Genomic DNA, 18,155 nt, shown 5'->3' with positions numbered 1-18,155 from the left:
GGGGAAGTCTAATCCCATGGGAAAAGTTTGAATAAAACTAGCCCTGTTTAGTCCTGCAGAAGACAGCCTTTGTTTGGATTTTTTAATTCAACAGGCTTTTGCTTGCCACTTGTGGTATAAAGGTCTTCCAGACAATATAAGACAGCCCCAGCTGGATCATACCTACAACATAACAACTTTAGAGTGTAAATATCACAACGTCAAGTCTGTGGTTCAGATTTCATCAATTATAAAACAACTATGTAAACTTGGATCTCGATCTCTGAGATACTTAAACTATTCCAGGATCAAAACGGATCAAAATTCAGTGATGTTTTGAACCTTTAAAAGTAAATCCCAATGCACTAAATAAATTTTCCTTTTAACAGAAGGATAATATAAAGTCTTTCCTTGATGTCTACACTTAACAGTTTTTTACATGACTCTCTTTCCTTGTGATCCGTGTATTATATTTTAATTCATTTCTAATGCTTGATGACACTAAGAATGATTTAATCTGATTTTGCCTTGAAGGAGTATGGCATTCACATGTGCAGAGAAGGTATGACCTGATTCATGTCTCCTCCTACATGTGTGTGGCCATGAACTTTGATTCTACCTCATGACATTAAAAATGATGGCAAGGTAATTAAAGATAATTGCAACACAACTCCTACTATGCCAGTGAAATGCAAAACTTCTCTCATGTTGGACTGAAGATGTGCATCCTGGCAGCTAAATGTAAGATAAAATTTATGTAGTGCTATTAGTGAGCCTCTGCAGCATCTCTGCATAACAGCTGGAACATAAGGTTCCCAGAGCAATGTAATTGGTAGATCTTCTGTTTCCTCTACCGCATCTTCGCATCTGTCCTATCTATGTAGGCTAGATACTTGGCTAAAGGTTATTATGCTGCTTTTTTTTTTTTTTTTAAGTTGTACACTTCACAGCTTTGCTGAAGTATTTTTTTTATTAAACATTTTCCTCTCTATTAATTTGAAAATCTGAAACAATCTAGAATAAATAAAAGTATCAGTATACACAAAGCATTTCAAACAAGATCAGAAATGTCTCTAGTTTTGCCAAAAGTACACTTATTTTCATGATTTATGAAGCTCCCTGTATCTTAAAAGCAGCAGCCAGGCAGCACTAGATACTGTACAATGATATTTGGAAAAGCAGTACACTGTCCTCACAAAACTACAATTTTCTTTCAACACCGTGAATTTACTGGCAAGTGCACATGTTGCCAGACTATCATATGCTGCAGCCACCTCAATAAATACCTGCTGTACAGTTAGGCATTCTCCACATGTGAAAGATCAATAGCTGTAAGACATTTCCAAAATGAACATACTTTGGTACTTGAATTTCTACTTTGAACCAAAGATAAAGGATTTTTTAGTGACACACACACAGGGTAACAGTTCCTGCATATTTTCTCTTGGGCAGCATTTTCTCTATATTTATGGACTTACAAATTGTGCCAATCTAAAAAAAAAAAACAAAACCAAACTTTTCAAAGGATTTTGATTTCCTATTTGGAAAAAAAACAAAACCCCAAGACACAGAAAGCAATCACCTTATCTGTTCTGCTCCCCCGTTTCCTGATTAACAGTCCTCAAAACTTCTGAAAAAGGAGAATTTTTACTTGCAAAAAAGGAAATCTCAGCCTTGCAACAGACCTTTCAAGAAATTCTGAATGCTGTTTCTTGACACAGATTACAGGTGAACAAAATTGTTAACATTATTATTTTAATTTTAAAGTTGTCCTGGTTTCGGCTGGGATAAAGTTAACTCTCTTCTTAGTAGCTGGTACAGTGCGGTGTTTTGGATTTAGTATGAGAATAATGCTGATAACACACTGTTATTTAGTTGTTGATAAGTAGCGCTTAAGTTAAGGATTTTTTCAGTTTCCCATGCCCTGCCAGCAAGCAGGCGCACAAGAAGCTGGGAGGGAGCAGAGCCAGGGCAGCTGACCCAAGGCTAGCCAAAGGGATATTCCATACCATAGAACGTCATGCCCAGTATATAAACTGGGCCAGGAGGGTGGATTGCTGCTTGGGCATCGGTCAGCGGATGGTGAGCAATTGTATTGTGCATCACTGGGTTTTTTTTCTTTTTTTTTCCCTCTTCTTTTTTTTTTTGTTATATTCCTTTTCATTACTATTATTATTATATTTCATTATTATTATTGTTAGTATTATATTTTACTTTAGTTATTAAACCATTCTTATCTCAAGCCATGAGTTTTACCTTCTTTCCCGATTCTCTTCCCCATCCCACTGGGAGCAGGGTCGGGAGTGAGGGAGCGGCTGCGTGGTGCTTAGCTGCTGACTGGGGTTAAACCACGGCAAAAGTATTTCATTAATGTTAAAATGGATCATCTGTTTAATAACACACACAAATACCATAAATAACACACATAAATACCATTTCGGATATTTTGTATTAAATGATATTTCCCCCTATTTTTAAATTAACATATATGTGTATATAATATACATATGTACACACATATATATGAATACATATATACATACACATACATACATATGCCTGTATACATAAAATATGAATATTTTTAACCACCACTGCAAAATAATCTTTAAAGTTCTGTTCATTTTTTTTAAGGGAGAAAAGATCGTTTTGCATCCAGCACCACTAGTCATATAACAAAATAAAAAAAAAACCCTAATAAACATTTCTAGATTTGACAGCTAATCTACAAGCTAGTAACACACAAATGACAGGACTGCTAAATCTGACGCCATGTACAAATTTAAGCATGTTAAATATGATGACTGATTTGTTAAGGAAATGATAATCACGAAGCCTGACCCAGTTAAAGCCTCTCCATAGCAAAGAGGAGACTCAAACTAACTTCCAAAGCCCTGCTAAGGCACCATGGTTTGCTAAGAGATTTGAATGCAGATCTCATAAGCATAAAGAAATATCCATATACACCTTTTCTTTCTGCAGCATGCTGATAGTTTAAAAAACAACAAAAAAGACACAGAAATTTGGACTACTGCAGGATAGTGGTAAAGTCTGCTGTTGTAGGAGTTAGTGAACCGTAATGGAATAGCAGTTGTGCCTGAACTAGTGACACTGAGTATTCCATCGAGTGATAAAACCCCAAGCCCTAATGGTGCCTAATTATGCAAAATAAACATATAAGAATCTAAAAAATAGGAAACAACAGCATAGGTTAAACTATTATTTGTTGTAAGATTGCATCTGAATAATAATAGGTATTTCCTGCAGCAAACTGGGTGTCAGAGCCCCAAGTGCACTAATAAGCCCCCGTAAGCCTCACCTGGGGCCTCCATTCGCACCCATGGGCCAGGAGCTCTATTTAAGCTCAGCCCCAGCCCTTCAATCCTGGCCTGACCTATGATGCTCCAGGGGTTTTGGTCTCTAGCTCAGCCACAGCTCTGGCCATAGGGTCCCTTTATCCAGAAGTCAACCCATGGACTGGCTTTCTGGCTTGACAGCCTGGCCTCATCACTATGGACATGCCCAGTGACCTGATCCTAACTCTCATCTATGGATTGACTTCCTGGGACCTGCCTCCCAACCATGAACGTGCCTGAGGAGCTGGCCTCTTGGCTGAACCTGGCCCCCATCTCCGGGTCTGTCCCCCTCACCTCAGTTGGGTGAGGGGCTGGCCCTTGGTGATGAAGGCTCTGCCAGCTCTGTTATCAAAATTGCCTCCTGGCTTGCCTTCCTTTAGGGAATAGCCCTGCTCTTGCTGCTTCTTGACACCAAGTTTAGGTGTGGTTAGAGACCTCCAATGTTTTCAGAAGGACAAACCACCACAAAAAGATGTCATTATGGGAAGAGGCAGCTTCCTAGTTATCCTGGAGAACAAGGGCTGTGACTAGTGTTTGGATCCTGGTATTCCAAGGGATTTCTCTACTGAAGAGTACGCAAAGAGCTTCTCAAATTCCAAAAGACAGACTCTGAAACACTACGTGGACTAGTTACTGAAATCAATTGAATTGAGCATGTCAAAACTTGTGTGGAAAGTCTGCAATTTTTAAGCCCATGGTGTAAGAATATGTGGAAGTTTTTACATGCAGAGGAAAAAAAAAATCATAGGGAAAAGCTTCAAACCTAACTGGATATCCTGTAGTGCTTTAACTTTTGAGCAGAGGAAACGTTAATGGAACTACCAGCTGTCAGCTACATCTCAGAGGTAAGAAATTTCTCAATGAAATGGTAACTGCCCCACTGAAGCTCATGGAGATCTTGTGGTGAAAATTAAAAAAAGGAAAGACTTTTTTTGTAGCTGTAAATGCAGGAAGGTGAACAAAGGAGTGAACTTTCACAGAGGTATACGGAAATAAAAGTCTAGTTAAATTGGTCTAAAACGAATGGTTCCTTGCATCAGTTAAGATGGAAAAGACAGGCTTTAGTATTTCAATTGTAACATATATACAGAACTGCCTAGAGAGAGAGCAATAATGGGTCACTCTGAAAATGTAAAGTTCATGGTACACAGGGAAGTAACTAGTAAACATCCCTGTGAATCTGCCTTGGGATTGTTATTTGATATTTCCATTAACAGTCTTGGCACAAAACCAGGACTGTGTTAATTACTTCTGCTAGCGACAAAACTGGAAGGCAATTCTATGTTGGAAGGCAATACAGAAAGAGGATATTCCAAGCACAGAATAAGATGACCATAAGAACTGGTGTTATAGAAATATTGCTTTGTAGTAATGATACAAAGTGCCAGTTCATGCTCAGGAACTTCAGCAAACTGGTGAGTCATCACTGAAAAATGACACATGGAAAAAGAGCTGATTCCATTCAGTCAATAACAGCATGTCCATGAGCCACCAGTCTGATATAGCCAGGCAAAAGAAAGGTAGTCTTGGAATATATAAAGCACTGTGTTTCCAGTAAGAAGCTATGGTAAAAAGAAACATGTGAAAACACCATATCTCGAGTGTTCAAGAAAGACGTATTTAGTTGTAATACATACACAGAACTTGCTGAGGAAAGGAGAGCAAATCATAAAAATTAGATTGAAACAGGTATGACTGCTTTCTCTAAACATGTCTGGTAGTAAAACAAAAGAAAAATAATGCTGATACAAGTACATGAACAAGTATGAACTTATGTAAACTTTGAGCTCAAAAATGAAAAGTACTCAGAAGTTCAATTAATTTTCAAATGTCTGAAATGGGTATTTAAAGAGTGGGTATTCTACTAAAATGGTGCCATTCAAGGTAATAGCTGAATGTAAGCATTTCATTATGATTACCTTGTTTTAAGGATGTATGGCTAATGCACGCACCGCAGCTCCAAGATTAGACTGGCATAAAGGCTCCCTGCTTTGTAATAAATTTCATTTTTAAAAATATGGGTAAATATAGCTAAGACAACACAAGCATTGCATTTTAAACTGCTAGGTATGTGCACAAGAAGAATAGAAATTGATTTATATTTATTGCAGAAAATATCTGGGCTTTTAAAATTGTTCCTGACGACTAGGAATATTATTCTCATAAGCAAGGTTTCTGTACTTGACCACCCTCCTCCAAATAACCAATTGCTTTAGTAATCATATTGCTCCTTGTTAAAAGCACTGACAGCTCAAAAGCCAAAATAGTTTTGGTTTTCCTCTGTAATTGGATTTTACTAGAAAACCCACATGAATACCATTCTAAAATCACTCAGCTTCTACTTCAAATAGCATCTATGAAGTATGTTGACTCAAAAGTGATCTAAGATCACTCTGCTATAAGAGAGAAGGTCCTGCCCTTCTCTGAACAAAAGAAAGATTATATTTCAGAAGGAAAGGCGAGCTGATCTGACCTGTACGTGGCCTCTGAATGACTATTCAACATTAAAAAGGCGGTAAGAATGTGCCTTTTGCTGGTAGCAAAGCCCTAGGTCACCTTAGTGAGCCCTACATGCCTTAAAAAGAAGTAACATGCAATATCTTTGGTACATTAACTACTCTTATTAAATATTTTTATAGTCTATTAGGTAAATAAACTAAGAGAAGCTTTTATTTCAAAACCATTTTTAAGCAAACACTAAGTGGAAAGTCATTGAATTTTTAAGGAACATTTTTTTTTTTTAAATGAATTTTTAAGGAACTTCTACTTTATATTGCTACCTCAGGTAATTAGGTTAAATGTGTATATGGGTTCATAGGACTTGAAGATAAGTGTAGGAAATCTTTTCAAATTAGTAAAACACTTCAGGCTGGATGCTGTGAAATCCTGTTTTCTAATCGGAGTCCTAATTTTCTCTTAAATTGGAAGTTAGTGAGCATTGCTTATGCAAGGGCCATATTAAATTTGGCAGAAAAAAATTAAGTCCTCTTTGGTCAGAGGAGACAATGTGACTTTTAATCTTTGGACTATTGTCTTTGCTACATACTTATCTCCCCAAGAAACACATTCAACTTTCCCTGTTTGTTTTGGAAAAGGCAGAGTCCTCTGATACTTTATTGGGGTATTCAGCTGATTGGTTTAGAGGAGCTTTTTTGTCTTATGCCTTGATAACTGCTTCCTGTCTGAAATCAATTGCATTTTAGGGAACAACCTGACTTTTGGTTTAATTGTCAATAGTTGAGCAGACCTCTAGCAGTCTCAAAACGTATTTTAAGTTTTTGGGGACGTGATTCTGCCCTTCATTTTTTGAGGCTAAACTCCTCTTTATTTTCGCCCCATGTAGTACATCATTCACCAGAGAGCTTAGTACAGGAATAATTGTTTTAAATTTTCTGCTATCTTGCATCTTTCAGCACATTGTTTTATATTTTCCATTTGTTATCCCACTAGGGGGGACAGTAACTTCTTCAGTTTTATGAAGACTGTTCCTAAAAGTAGCAGAAGCGAGAAAAGACAATATTATGGTACCATAAATGAGCTACAGAAAACATGGTGTAGATTACAGTTTTTTGACTCTTTCTTATTTCACCTCATGTTTTTTAATGAAAATACCATATGGATATTTAGTACTGTGTTGCTAGAAGTCTGTCTACCCTGCTTTGAATAAGGCAGAAGTAACTTTACAGAAATCAATATTTGTGACATTAAAACTACTGTAGTGAAAAGAACCACACTGGAAGTGAATCTACAGGAAAAAGTGCATCTGCTCTGTGTCCATAGAACTGAAACAAAGGCAGAGCCCAGGAGGAATGGACAGAACCCCAAGGAATGTGCTGAAGATAATAGGGTTTTTCTTAGTATGGAAACCCACTAATTGTGTTTAAAAAAATTTTTAAACAACAAATAGAAATAACTTCAACTGCAAATCTACCTGTTATGGTGTCAGAAATACTATTATCTAGCTTTTCTTTATAATTTAGTCTCTGTACTTACTTGGCAGTAAGTGATCACTCCATTGTTTGCAAATCATGGAAATTAACACACAGCATGAAAAGAATTTGTAGCATAGCTGTAAAAGTCAGTTGACAAAACTCACTAATGAGACTTTCCAGTTAAAATAACTGATTAGGAATTAATTCAGTTTATTGACTTACATTTTTAGCTTGCTTAGGATACTAATAACATTTCAGAGCCGTCTGCTCAGAATGGTTTGATGTCAGTTTGGGTCAAGTTTGTTTGTAAAGTAGCCTCTTAATAGAGTGGAGGCTTGTTATTTGCTGAAAATGTCTGTGTGGGAATGCTTGCTGATTGTATATTAATGTCCATCTTCAAAGAGTAGGGAAGTAGCTCCTAGATTTAATGAAGACTTAAATGCTATTAGCCCAAGGGAATATTGTTTAAAGGATAGCACCTTGGCTTGTTGAGTCTTATTTGCTCTGCTATACATGTCAGTCATGTGGAGTCAGCCTCTAGAAACAGGAATAGTTTTGTACATTGTTTTATGTAAATCTATTCTTCCCCGTCCCACCCCTGCACAATGGAGGTTATTTGAAGGGCAGCTGCATTGAAATTTACTGCACTGAAATTTTTAACACTGAATTTGCATTAGACTACTACAATGTCTATTCACAACAGCCACAGAAAGAACTGCACAATATTTCAGATTACTAAAGCCAGTAACTTTTAAGAACTAACTGCCAATGCTATAAATTGAAATTCCAAGTATTTATTTGTTCAAGCTAACACTGAAGAACAAGAAAAAAATCATATATCGTATTTTGGCAACTTCTATATTATAACCAAAGGCTCAGAATATTCATCTTTTCTGTCAAGCAAAACATTATTGTACCTCCCTTAGTCATCCAATCTTTTCAAATATATCATTATTTCAAAGAAGATGGGGCATACCTGCTGGCTTCCTCTTTGTGGGGAGGTCACAGAGTGACAGACACAGGGAAGAAAGAACACTATAAATATCCTCCATTCCCAGTCTCCAGATTTCCTTTTTAAGTACTGGAAATACTATTAGTAAGTTTGGCTTATTTGATTTTTTTTTTCCTAGCAACAATTAATTTTTACAGATATTGTCTCAAAGTGGAAAACAACATCACCTATGTGATTATCTTCACCTTTAAAAAAAAATCTCATTAAGATACTTTATATAAATATGTTATATAAATAAGATATTTTTATATTAAAAAATCTCATTACGACAAATGTAGAAATTTCTGGAAGTATTATGTTGTAGCTCATTTTCAAATCTTAATTAATGACTTGGTAATTAAGAACTAAAGTCATATCTACCCAATTGTTTACCCAAAGACCTTATATCCCGAGTAGGCAAACTCTATCCACTTGCACTTTGTGCCATTTGACCTGGAGACATGCCAGTGAAGCAGTCACCTGTTTGACAGATGGAAAGGTACAATTCCATGTGGAATGGCATGGAATATGCTAGAGCAGAACATAATGAGCCGTTTCATATTTTTACCTTGCCTATGATAAAGACCCATCATAAAACTTTATCAGATCAGAAGGCAGAAAGGATATTTGTGCCAAATTGTCACAGAAATAAACAAAAAGCCCAAATTCAAGAATAATGAATGCTATCAAAGCACATCCTTTCCTGTCTGAGATGCTTTAGACAAGCTGCTTTAAACTTTCTTATGTATTGCATTCTTTTTTTAAGAGTTGTTGCTTTATATATGCTCTTTTCCCTGTCTATTTTCTCACCATCACACTAAAAATATGAAGCTGGTAGCCTCTCATATTAAATCCCTAGTGTTAACCAAACCATCAGCCACATACAGCTCTGACTTCTAGAAGAGAATAAATTTTGCATGCATAACATAACAATAGCTGAATTCCAGCTTTTCGTTAAAAACTTAAATATCTTGTAAAAACTTCATGATCTAAGATGAACAAAGCATCAAAAAAAAACCCCACCCCAAACCTTATTTGAGGTTGTTTCTATTACTTTTGTTGGCTACCTGATGCCTATACCCACCTAATGGGACCAGCAATGACCATCTGTCCTATAATTGATGCTTGAACTATGAAATAAGTATGACAATATTGGACAACATAAACACATCATGAGTAAGGTATCTTTGCAAAAATTATTCAATCAATAAAATACTTAAATGGAATTAATATGGAAATTTTAAAAAATCAACAATTGCACCCATTTTAATACTAATTCCAAGCTAATTTGGGAGTATTTAATTTCTTTGAGATGACTCCATAAAATGAAAACAGAACACTTCTACAGAGACCATATTGGTTTTATAGAATAAATCATGGGATTTTGAACAACAAGATCAGAAAATGTGGAAATAGTTCATAGGTATTCTATTTTTTTTAATAAAAATGCTCTTCAAAATACTTGGGTGGGTGAGGAACTAATACATCCCTGAAAAATTAAAATGTGGTTCTGCTCTAAGTGAGGACTGTGAAAATGGAATCATGATATTGCACACATGTCATTACAAAGTCCCAGGGCTTCTCATTTTACAAAGAAAACCTTTTTTCCTTCTAAATGTCAGTTTGCAAATTTACCTTCAAGTACAACAGCCAAATTGATTTTTTTTCCTTCTCAATCATTCTCTTTAAAAATTATAATTATGAAGGTCAGGTTAGTCCTGAATGACATCTGCATAATGTGGTTACATCCAGTTGGTTTGTCCCTAATCCAGCCCTCATTTTCATCTCGATTCCCTATAATTTGTGGCATATCTACCTTCCTAGTACAGCCAGCTGCGTTTTTCTCCATTTTAGACAGAGTAGACCGTAGATCCTTACAATCTTTTTAGAAAATCAATTCCTACTGAAATGTCTCAATATGAAGACAGTAATCAGGACAAAAAAATCCCTTTCACTCCCACTGCTGGTTGAGTGTGCCTTGACTCATGCATGCACGCACATGAAAGCCCAGTTCTGTACCCGGAACAAGATAATCTGAACAACTCTGGCACACATGGGGAAACTACATTGTTATGGTGGCTTCAAAAGTTTTATTTGAAGGACTAGGAGGAGAAAGGCAAATCAGAAGCTTTTTTTTAATGTTTCAGTATATTCAGACTGAATTATAAGATAGCTGATTAGAATAGAAATTTGTCTTTTCGGTTTTTTTCTAATCTGTTCTTTGTTCTGAATAGAGAAGAAACATGGCAAATGTAAACAAGCATGGGATTCTTATTCACTCTTTTAACAAACTTGGAACGAAGTAAGCATAGGAAATAGCAACAGTTTTCTATACCACTGCAATAACCACCCTAGTTTCCTTGCCGTGAGATGGAGGGAAAACACCAAAGAAAAGAGTTTTAAACAAAAAATTAAAACCATAGAAACTATTAAACCTTACCTTGCCAGCCTGGTTTGCACACTGGTTTGACATTAACTCGTACTAAGACATCTTCTGTTGCATGTTTTTGCCCACAGTCAAAAGCTGTTACCATTATCTCATACTGGTGCTGTTTATCATGGTTCAGTTTCTCAGTGTTTCTGATGTTACCTATAGATTCAATATAACATTCAGAAATTACTTCTTGGCTAAGCATATACAAACCATAACATCTGGGTCCTGGTTAATCAAGGCCTTCGTGACCAGAAAGCTCTTCGAAGGGCATGGGACATCCACAGGCAGGACAGTTATGAGGAACAGGAGTATTTTCTTTCAATCCAGCAGACAAATAAAGAAGTTCTTAAGCAAACATAAGATGCTAGGGTTATAATATGGGAATGTCTATATTAGAAAACATCTGCTCAACAACACTTTCTAAAGTAAGACTGTAAGACTCATCAGCAGTTACATTTTGAAATGTAAGATATACATGTAAGATGTAAATGTAAGTATAGGTAGGTGCAACTTCCTTTTCCACATCTTCCCAGAATACACTGCTTTAACATGGCAGCCACATTCCTGAGATCCAGTGCTGAACATCTCCCCAGACTAAGTTATCTTCCTTTTTTCCCTAAAGCTATTACCTTTTAGGTGAGAGAGATTTTTAGCCCTTTAATACCTTTCCCTGGCTTTTAAAAATAGGAAAAGACCCAGGAGCACCTTCCACATTAGAGCGCTTAGCAGTATTTGATATGACAGCACAGAGTACCACATGGAAAATAAAAGTCAGCAACAACAGAGATTATCTGCTGAACCTGACACATATATAAAGGTGACAGATTACCTATTTCGGGAACAAAGACATCACAACTTCCACAAGGAAATGGAAAGATCTTTCTCAGAGTACTTCCTGCAAGATTGGAAGATTACCATGCAGAATGTATGTTTTTGTAATAAACAAGTTCAGCATTTTAATTCTGTCCGTTTCCACTGAAATGCACTTCTTGCTCAAATTGAAACTTGAGACTGTTTAATATGTTTCACTCTTTTGCTCAGGGCTGTTTGTTACACCATCTCTTTGTATGTGAATGTCTGTTCTAGAATTCAAGAAACAAACTTTCTCTGGATCAATGCTACACATAACAACTGCTTTCAAGCATGGATCTGCAAAATCAAGTTGTTTGGGCTAAATTTGGAATGGGGAGCACCCAGATCCTGGAGTTTAGTCAAATACAGTGATCTGATTCCCATAGGTGCTGGTTAAAGTATCTGTTGTTAGGTATGCTGGCATTGTTCGAGGTTTTGGGTGTGGGCTTTGTTTTTTGGGTTGGTTTTTTTTTTTTTTTCATTCAAATGAATGAGACAGGCAAAAGCAGACAAAAGAAATGTCTTAAATAAGTCTTTCACTACAACTCCATTAGTTTGACAAATAAAGAATTTTAGCAGGTGCCTCTCTCTGATGCACACTCCTTATATTGTCAAAGCCCAACACTTTTCTGACTACTACTACATTAAAGCCAACTTTAGTAGTTTAATTGAAACTGACGCAAAACTTTTCAGGTCAGGCCTGAAGGAAGGCTGCTTTTGCAATTATCACCATCTTCCGGTTCAAAATTTGTGGTTTAAATAGACCCTTACATCTGCAGCTATAAATCAGGCCCAATACCCCATTTTCTGTTGACTTTGAGTCTTTACCCCTCCCTTTCTGAGCAGGGCACAGAGGGGGACAAGCCCTGTCACTAATTTTATGTCTCAAATGGAGAAGCAGAAGGACCTGCTGAAGGCTAATACGGAAACAGTACTGTGTCGTACAGCTTCCTTGGTTCTCTCTCTCAGGCACCTCACCTTGCCAGGCATTTTCAAGTCTACCGTGTAGATAGCTCTTCCCATCACAAAAGCAACTGCAATAATGATATCAACTACTTCATTATTTCTGAGTTAGTAATTGGCCAAACAATTTAATCTACCCATTTTACTATCTTGAGTTGCTTGATTAGTACCTGCCTAAGAGGATTTAATGAAAAACTGCCACTGTATACTTATTCATTTAATATCTGCTCAGTTTTTCTTTCCTTTCTGCATTATATTATTTCTTACATGAATCTTTTTATTTCCCTATTTGGTTCTCCTTGGTATTATTTTAGTCCATGATCAGCAGAGATAATTCTCAAGAAACCAAAATTGTCTAATCTACATTAGCAGACTGCTAGAATTTGCGTGGCACATTAACTGTCCTCTAAGATTTATAAATCATTACAACATATTTGCATTTCACTAAATCTGTCTTCCAAGATTTATATTTCATTATGGTCTCTTAAGATTTAGATTACAAAGATTCTGACTATTAGGTGTTATTCTGAAAGGTCATTTGGATGTCTTGCAGATGTTACTCAATAGTTTATTGATTTCCTAATTATTCTATTTTTCTGTTACCTCTGATGCTTTATGCTTCTTTGTTATTTTACAATTTAATCAATATGATTAAAAAGTAGACACAGAAAGGAAGCACTATAAATACAGACTAATTAAAGTTTTAGAGACGATAGACTGAGAATTTCTATTTACATCTCACCCATAAACAAAAAGGTAATCGATAGCATTAAAAAAAGAAAAATTTAATTGGAGAAGTAAGTACTTTTCTACACAGTTCACAATCAGGCCATAAAATTTTTTTTTTTCAGTCTTTCTAAATCTCTGCCTTTTCCTGGAAATATCCAAAGCTATAACAGATTTAAAAAACAAAAACCAGGTAAGTGACAACAGGAATATAAAAATTCCTGCCTGAGGACACACACATTTACACCTCTGTTTCTTCAGGGTCAGTTTTGGGGATAGTTTGATACAGACTTCCCTCTTTTATGGTTGTCTTTCATATTATTTTGGAGCAGTCACAAGAACGAGGAAAGACTTGACTAATTTACTATGGCAATTCCCTCTTAAACTCCTTACTTCCAGTATGTGTAAGAAGTGTAAAACTGAACCTCCTAACTCTTACAAGAGATGAGGGCTAGTGTTGTTACGAGTGGCTTCTGACTTCAGTCTGCTTATAGGAGTGGCAGCTCAACATTCCCAGCTGCCAAGAACCACCAGGAGCTGTATTTGACCATAAATCAATTGAAGGATTTGAATTGCTCCTTGTCAAAAAGGTGCATTTTTCAATAATAATGGAAAGAAATTGTGGTTTAATAAATAAGTCACATGCAAATGCTTAACTATGAAGTTTCACTACTTTTCTGACAATAAGAAGTTTGCATAGCTCCTAACACAGATCTCAGCGCTGTAAAGGATGACCTTGTGAGATCCTGTCCACATCTATTTTCTAAGATATGTAACTTGATAGAACCTGTACTGACTGGACAGTTACGTCAGTAACTCATCTTCATAGAATACCAGGTTGGAAGGGACCTCAAGGATCATCTGGTCGAACCTCTCTTGGCAAAAGTCCAACCTTTCTTGGCAAAGTCTTCATATTGAACAATCTGAACATGTATTTGTGAAGTGCTTCCCAGTGGTGGGTAGCAAATATAGTTATCCCCATTTTAGAGATGAGAGTAGGTCCGAGCCGTGACAGAATATCTGAATTCTCTGATCATCTGACCATGATCCCTGACAAATGAAGGCAGAAAACGCATTAAAAAGTTGTTCTGCTGGCATTACAACAGATCTGTGCATTGTGGTTTAATTTTTCTGTTACCTGAAAAAAGCCTACACAATATTGATACGATAACTCACTTGATTGGGATTCTCTGCTAAGAAGACAACTAGACTAAACTGCATGCAAAAGTCTCTTAAAACATATTAGATCTTACACCTTTAGTCTCAGTTCTTTACATAGCAAAGCATAAATTTGTCCTTTGCCTTTACACAATTGTATTTTATGACCAAGAGTTCATTACCTTCCAAGTTAGGCTCATCATATACAAGAGTCAATTTTATTAGTGTTATGGTTTCATAACACAATATTATTTTATTCACAAAAAAATTACATACCAAGGGTCAAAGTCACCAAATGTAAATGGGAAGCTTTGTATTACCTACCTTAAGGTGCCTAACTTATGAAAATCTACAAGAACTACACCAGAGCTGAATGCTGCTTCCTGTGCCAATGCTGGGTGCCTATCAACTTGTGCCTCACACCATTTGGTGATGTGAAGTAGACTGCGCATTGCTACAGTCTGGAGGGTTCTCTCTTCCTTTCTGCAGATGTTCCTCAGTGTGTAATATAATTTTTCAAGACAACAAAATGCTCCCTGGATTGATCTAGATACAAGAAATAAGTTTTACCTAAAAAGACAATGACCTGCCAAAAGAAAAAAGCTGATGGAATAGCATGCTCATCTTTCTAAAGGCCTGTGTGTGTGGTTAGTTTCACGGATTGGTGGTGAAAGAAATCCACCATCTGGGACCGATAATGGCATGTTTTCCTCACACACTCCCTACTTTTGGGGCCCTATGCAACATTTAGATTTGATTCCAAGCATCTGGTTAAATACTCTTTCTGAGCAATGAAATTCCACACTGATGTTACTGAAAAGCAGAAAAAATCGTAACTTGCAGAAGACACAAGAACCTAGATTTGTTTTTCACAGTGGGTAAAAAAACCTATAAACAAAACCCTAATTAGCACAGTATTAACAGACAGTCCCAGGCATCTCATACATCTGTTTTAATCATCCTATAGGTAACACAAATGGGCACAATGCCAAAGAATTTGCATCAGATGGCATAGAGAGACATTCTCAGCAGTGAAATGTGTTGGAACTAAGCAACATATTTCTGTCACAAAATAAAAGTGTAACCATCTATTCTAACTCTGTCTCTAATCCCAGTGGGTTTAAGCAATTACCATTAGCTAAAAAAATTGCAAATTAGACTGCAATTACTGTTGATTGTGGCAGCACTGTGCTTTTAGTGAACAAATACATTAAAAAAAATTAATTGAATTAATGACCAAGAAACTGCAAGTATTACAACCTTCTACCAATTATTCACTGCAGGCTTTAAAGTCATGTCTAAATCAATGATTTTCTCATTGCCTTTGCTGAAAGGCAGGTCCCAGACACATGAGGACAAAGATGTAACCAAAGTTTCCTGACACTTCACATGCTTTTGATCATGCCTCTGACTGTAAGAAATCCATGATCACTCATGAGCCAGCTGCACTGTGTGATAGGAGCTGAAAAGGCATAAGCAATAGAAATGTCTGCTCTGTATCATGTTAATCTCAGTGTATTATTTATCCATGATATCTGTCACAAACCTGGTATGAAATTATGAAACCACCTGCAACTTGTGTAAGTAACCAGCCCCATACTGGCAAATCATGTGGAGCTCTGGAAAAATAATGGTTTCAAACAGAAACATGGGAAATCTCACAATTAGAAAAAAATCCATAGAGAGGAAAAGCTTCCAGCGAATTGCACGCAAACATCTACTTCCAAATGCCCACTTCCTGTAAAAAATCCTTTGTGCAATTGCTCTGGCAAAAGATTACTGTGCCAGCTGACCTCATTTACTTAAACAGAAACAGACTCATTATGATTATACCTCCTATGTAGTGTACTTGCCTCCCAATGTATTATAACAAGACAGCTTTTTTCCCCTATGTCATTTGCTGTTTATTGATGCTAACAGGTTATTATCATTTGATGCCTGGCTGCACATTGTGCAAGAACTGCACAAATAAAGATGAATAATTTTTGAATAGGGGAAAAGGTTTTTATAAAACATCCCAACATGAAAATGACCGCTTAGAGAAAACAGTAGCTGCATGCATGCTTTTGATTTCCAATTTGGCCAAAAATCAGATTTAACTTCCAAAGACTATTCTCCTCCTACATACAACATGGATTAAATGCTTCTGTTAGGAAAGATAAATCAGAGCATTGCTGGGCATGCACGCAGGGTGCTTGTTCTGGGGAAACAAGTTCTGTGAGCACAGGAATTCCCATTTTGAACTTCTGCACAAGTGTTCACACGTGAATATCAATAACAAGGACTCTTATCTAGAAAGTGATGCCAATATGGAACTGCTGAAGTATTTGAAAGACAAAGCTACTATTTTGTATTGTCTGAAGCAAGCAGAGAATGGGAGGGAGGATCTTCAACACATTTTTAAAGCAGCCCAGCCATGTCTCCCAAACTCGGTGTCAAGTTCTGTGCTTTTCCCTGGTGACAACTTGACTGGGAAAAGCAGGAAGCTGACAGACAAGGCCACCAAGGTAAAAAATTGCTGTATATGGAAAACTCAATATGGTTTATTATTTTTCTTATAATATTATATACATTAGAAAACCAACTAGAATCTAAAACCATAAAAAATGATACTACTTCTCCAAAGCATATTTTCTTCCATACTGCAGAATAATGGATCTGCTTCAGGAAGCACCACAAATGGGTAGATCTGCGGACCCACACCCTGAAAGTTTTAACAATCAATAAACCTATCCAGAATATTGTCAATTCTACATTTAGACTCTGCTCCAGAAAGTTCAGAAGAATGGGACTAGCTACAAACCAGTGAATAAACCCTATTAGGTAGGGCTACATGCTGCATTAGGAAATGCCATCACTTGGATGGGAAACTAGATCTGAGACAATTAAGAGTGACAGAGTGACTCTTTGACAGAGAAAGATATTGCCCATCTAAAACTGGGGGTTTAATTTCCACTGTGGCACTTTCTGACCAAATCTTATGTAAAAGGGATGGCATTTCCCAGTGTAATGGTTCCTTCATTCTCAGAGAAGAGAACAGGATTACTCTGTTGAGTTAAAACTCAAGCCAGGTTACCAGCTAGTATCAATAGGTAATTACACTATCTACAGAAATCACTGCTATCTGTCTTGGAACTTACAATTGCTCTTTCTCCATACTCACCGTTTCTGTCAATGGCAAAAGGAACATCAGTTGTGACAATTTCATAATTGCAGATCTGGCTATACTGTGGGGAACAGTCCTCGTCTATGGCTTCTACCTGCAGTATGCTGTCATAGATCTTTCCCTCTGTCACAGTGGCCTTATACACACTCTCCTTGAAAGCTGGTGAAAATTCATTGACATCCTTTACCTGGATATGGACCACTGCCCTAAAATAGGTAAATAAAGACATCAAAGAGAAAAATTAACTTATCATGACACATCACTAACAGTTTGTTTTCAAAACACTTCAAAAGACTAACAAAACGTATCTAGAAAAATATGTAAACATCTGCTAAAATAAGATATTATTGAATTTCTATGTTTAATTTGCCCAATTCAATAACTTAATGTGGCACTAGGTTTTTACCTAGTGCCACAGCTTGTAGGGAGAGGGCTTCACAGTGCTCCCTATTAAAATCGGTCTGCCTCTTAAAATGGACCCCAGCAGAAAGTCAATGATATCTTTCCAGTGTAAAATGGGTTAATAAACAAAAAAAGAGGAAGAGAATTACAGTAGTCTTACATATTCACTACCTAAAAATGGTCAGTTCATGAACAT

General features: G+C 36.6%; 1 protein-coding gene across 1 annotated transcript in view; it reads right to left on the bottom strand.

Annotated features, from left to right (window-relative positions):
• CLSTN2 (calsyntenin 2) overlaps positions 1 to 18,155 on the bottom strand; it is a 195,810-nt gene that overhangs the window by 75,975 nt on the left and 101,680 nt on the right. Inside the window, exons 3-4 of the mRNA XM_050902833.1 lie at positions 17,555 to 17,763; positions 10,699 to 10,848 (exon numbers count right to left, since the gene is read on the bottom strand). Coding sequence (XP_050758790.1) covers positions 10,699 to 10,848; positions 17,555 to 17,763 — 359 coding nt within the window. The remainder of the gene's footprint in view (positions 1 to 10,698; positions 10,849 to 17,554; positions 17,764 to 18,155) is intronic.

Source organism: Gymnogyps californianus, chromosome 10 (genome assembly GCF_018139145.2).
Source record: "Gymnogyps californianus isolate 813 chromosome 10, ASM1813914v2, whole genome shotgun sequence".
Lineage (NCBI taxonomy): Eukaryota > Metazoa > Chordata > Aves > Accipitriformes > Cathartidae > Gymnogyps > Gymnogyps californianus.
The sequence above is the reverse complement of the archived record's forward strand: the minus strand, read 5'-3'. Positions and strand labels throughout refer to the sequence as shown.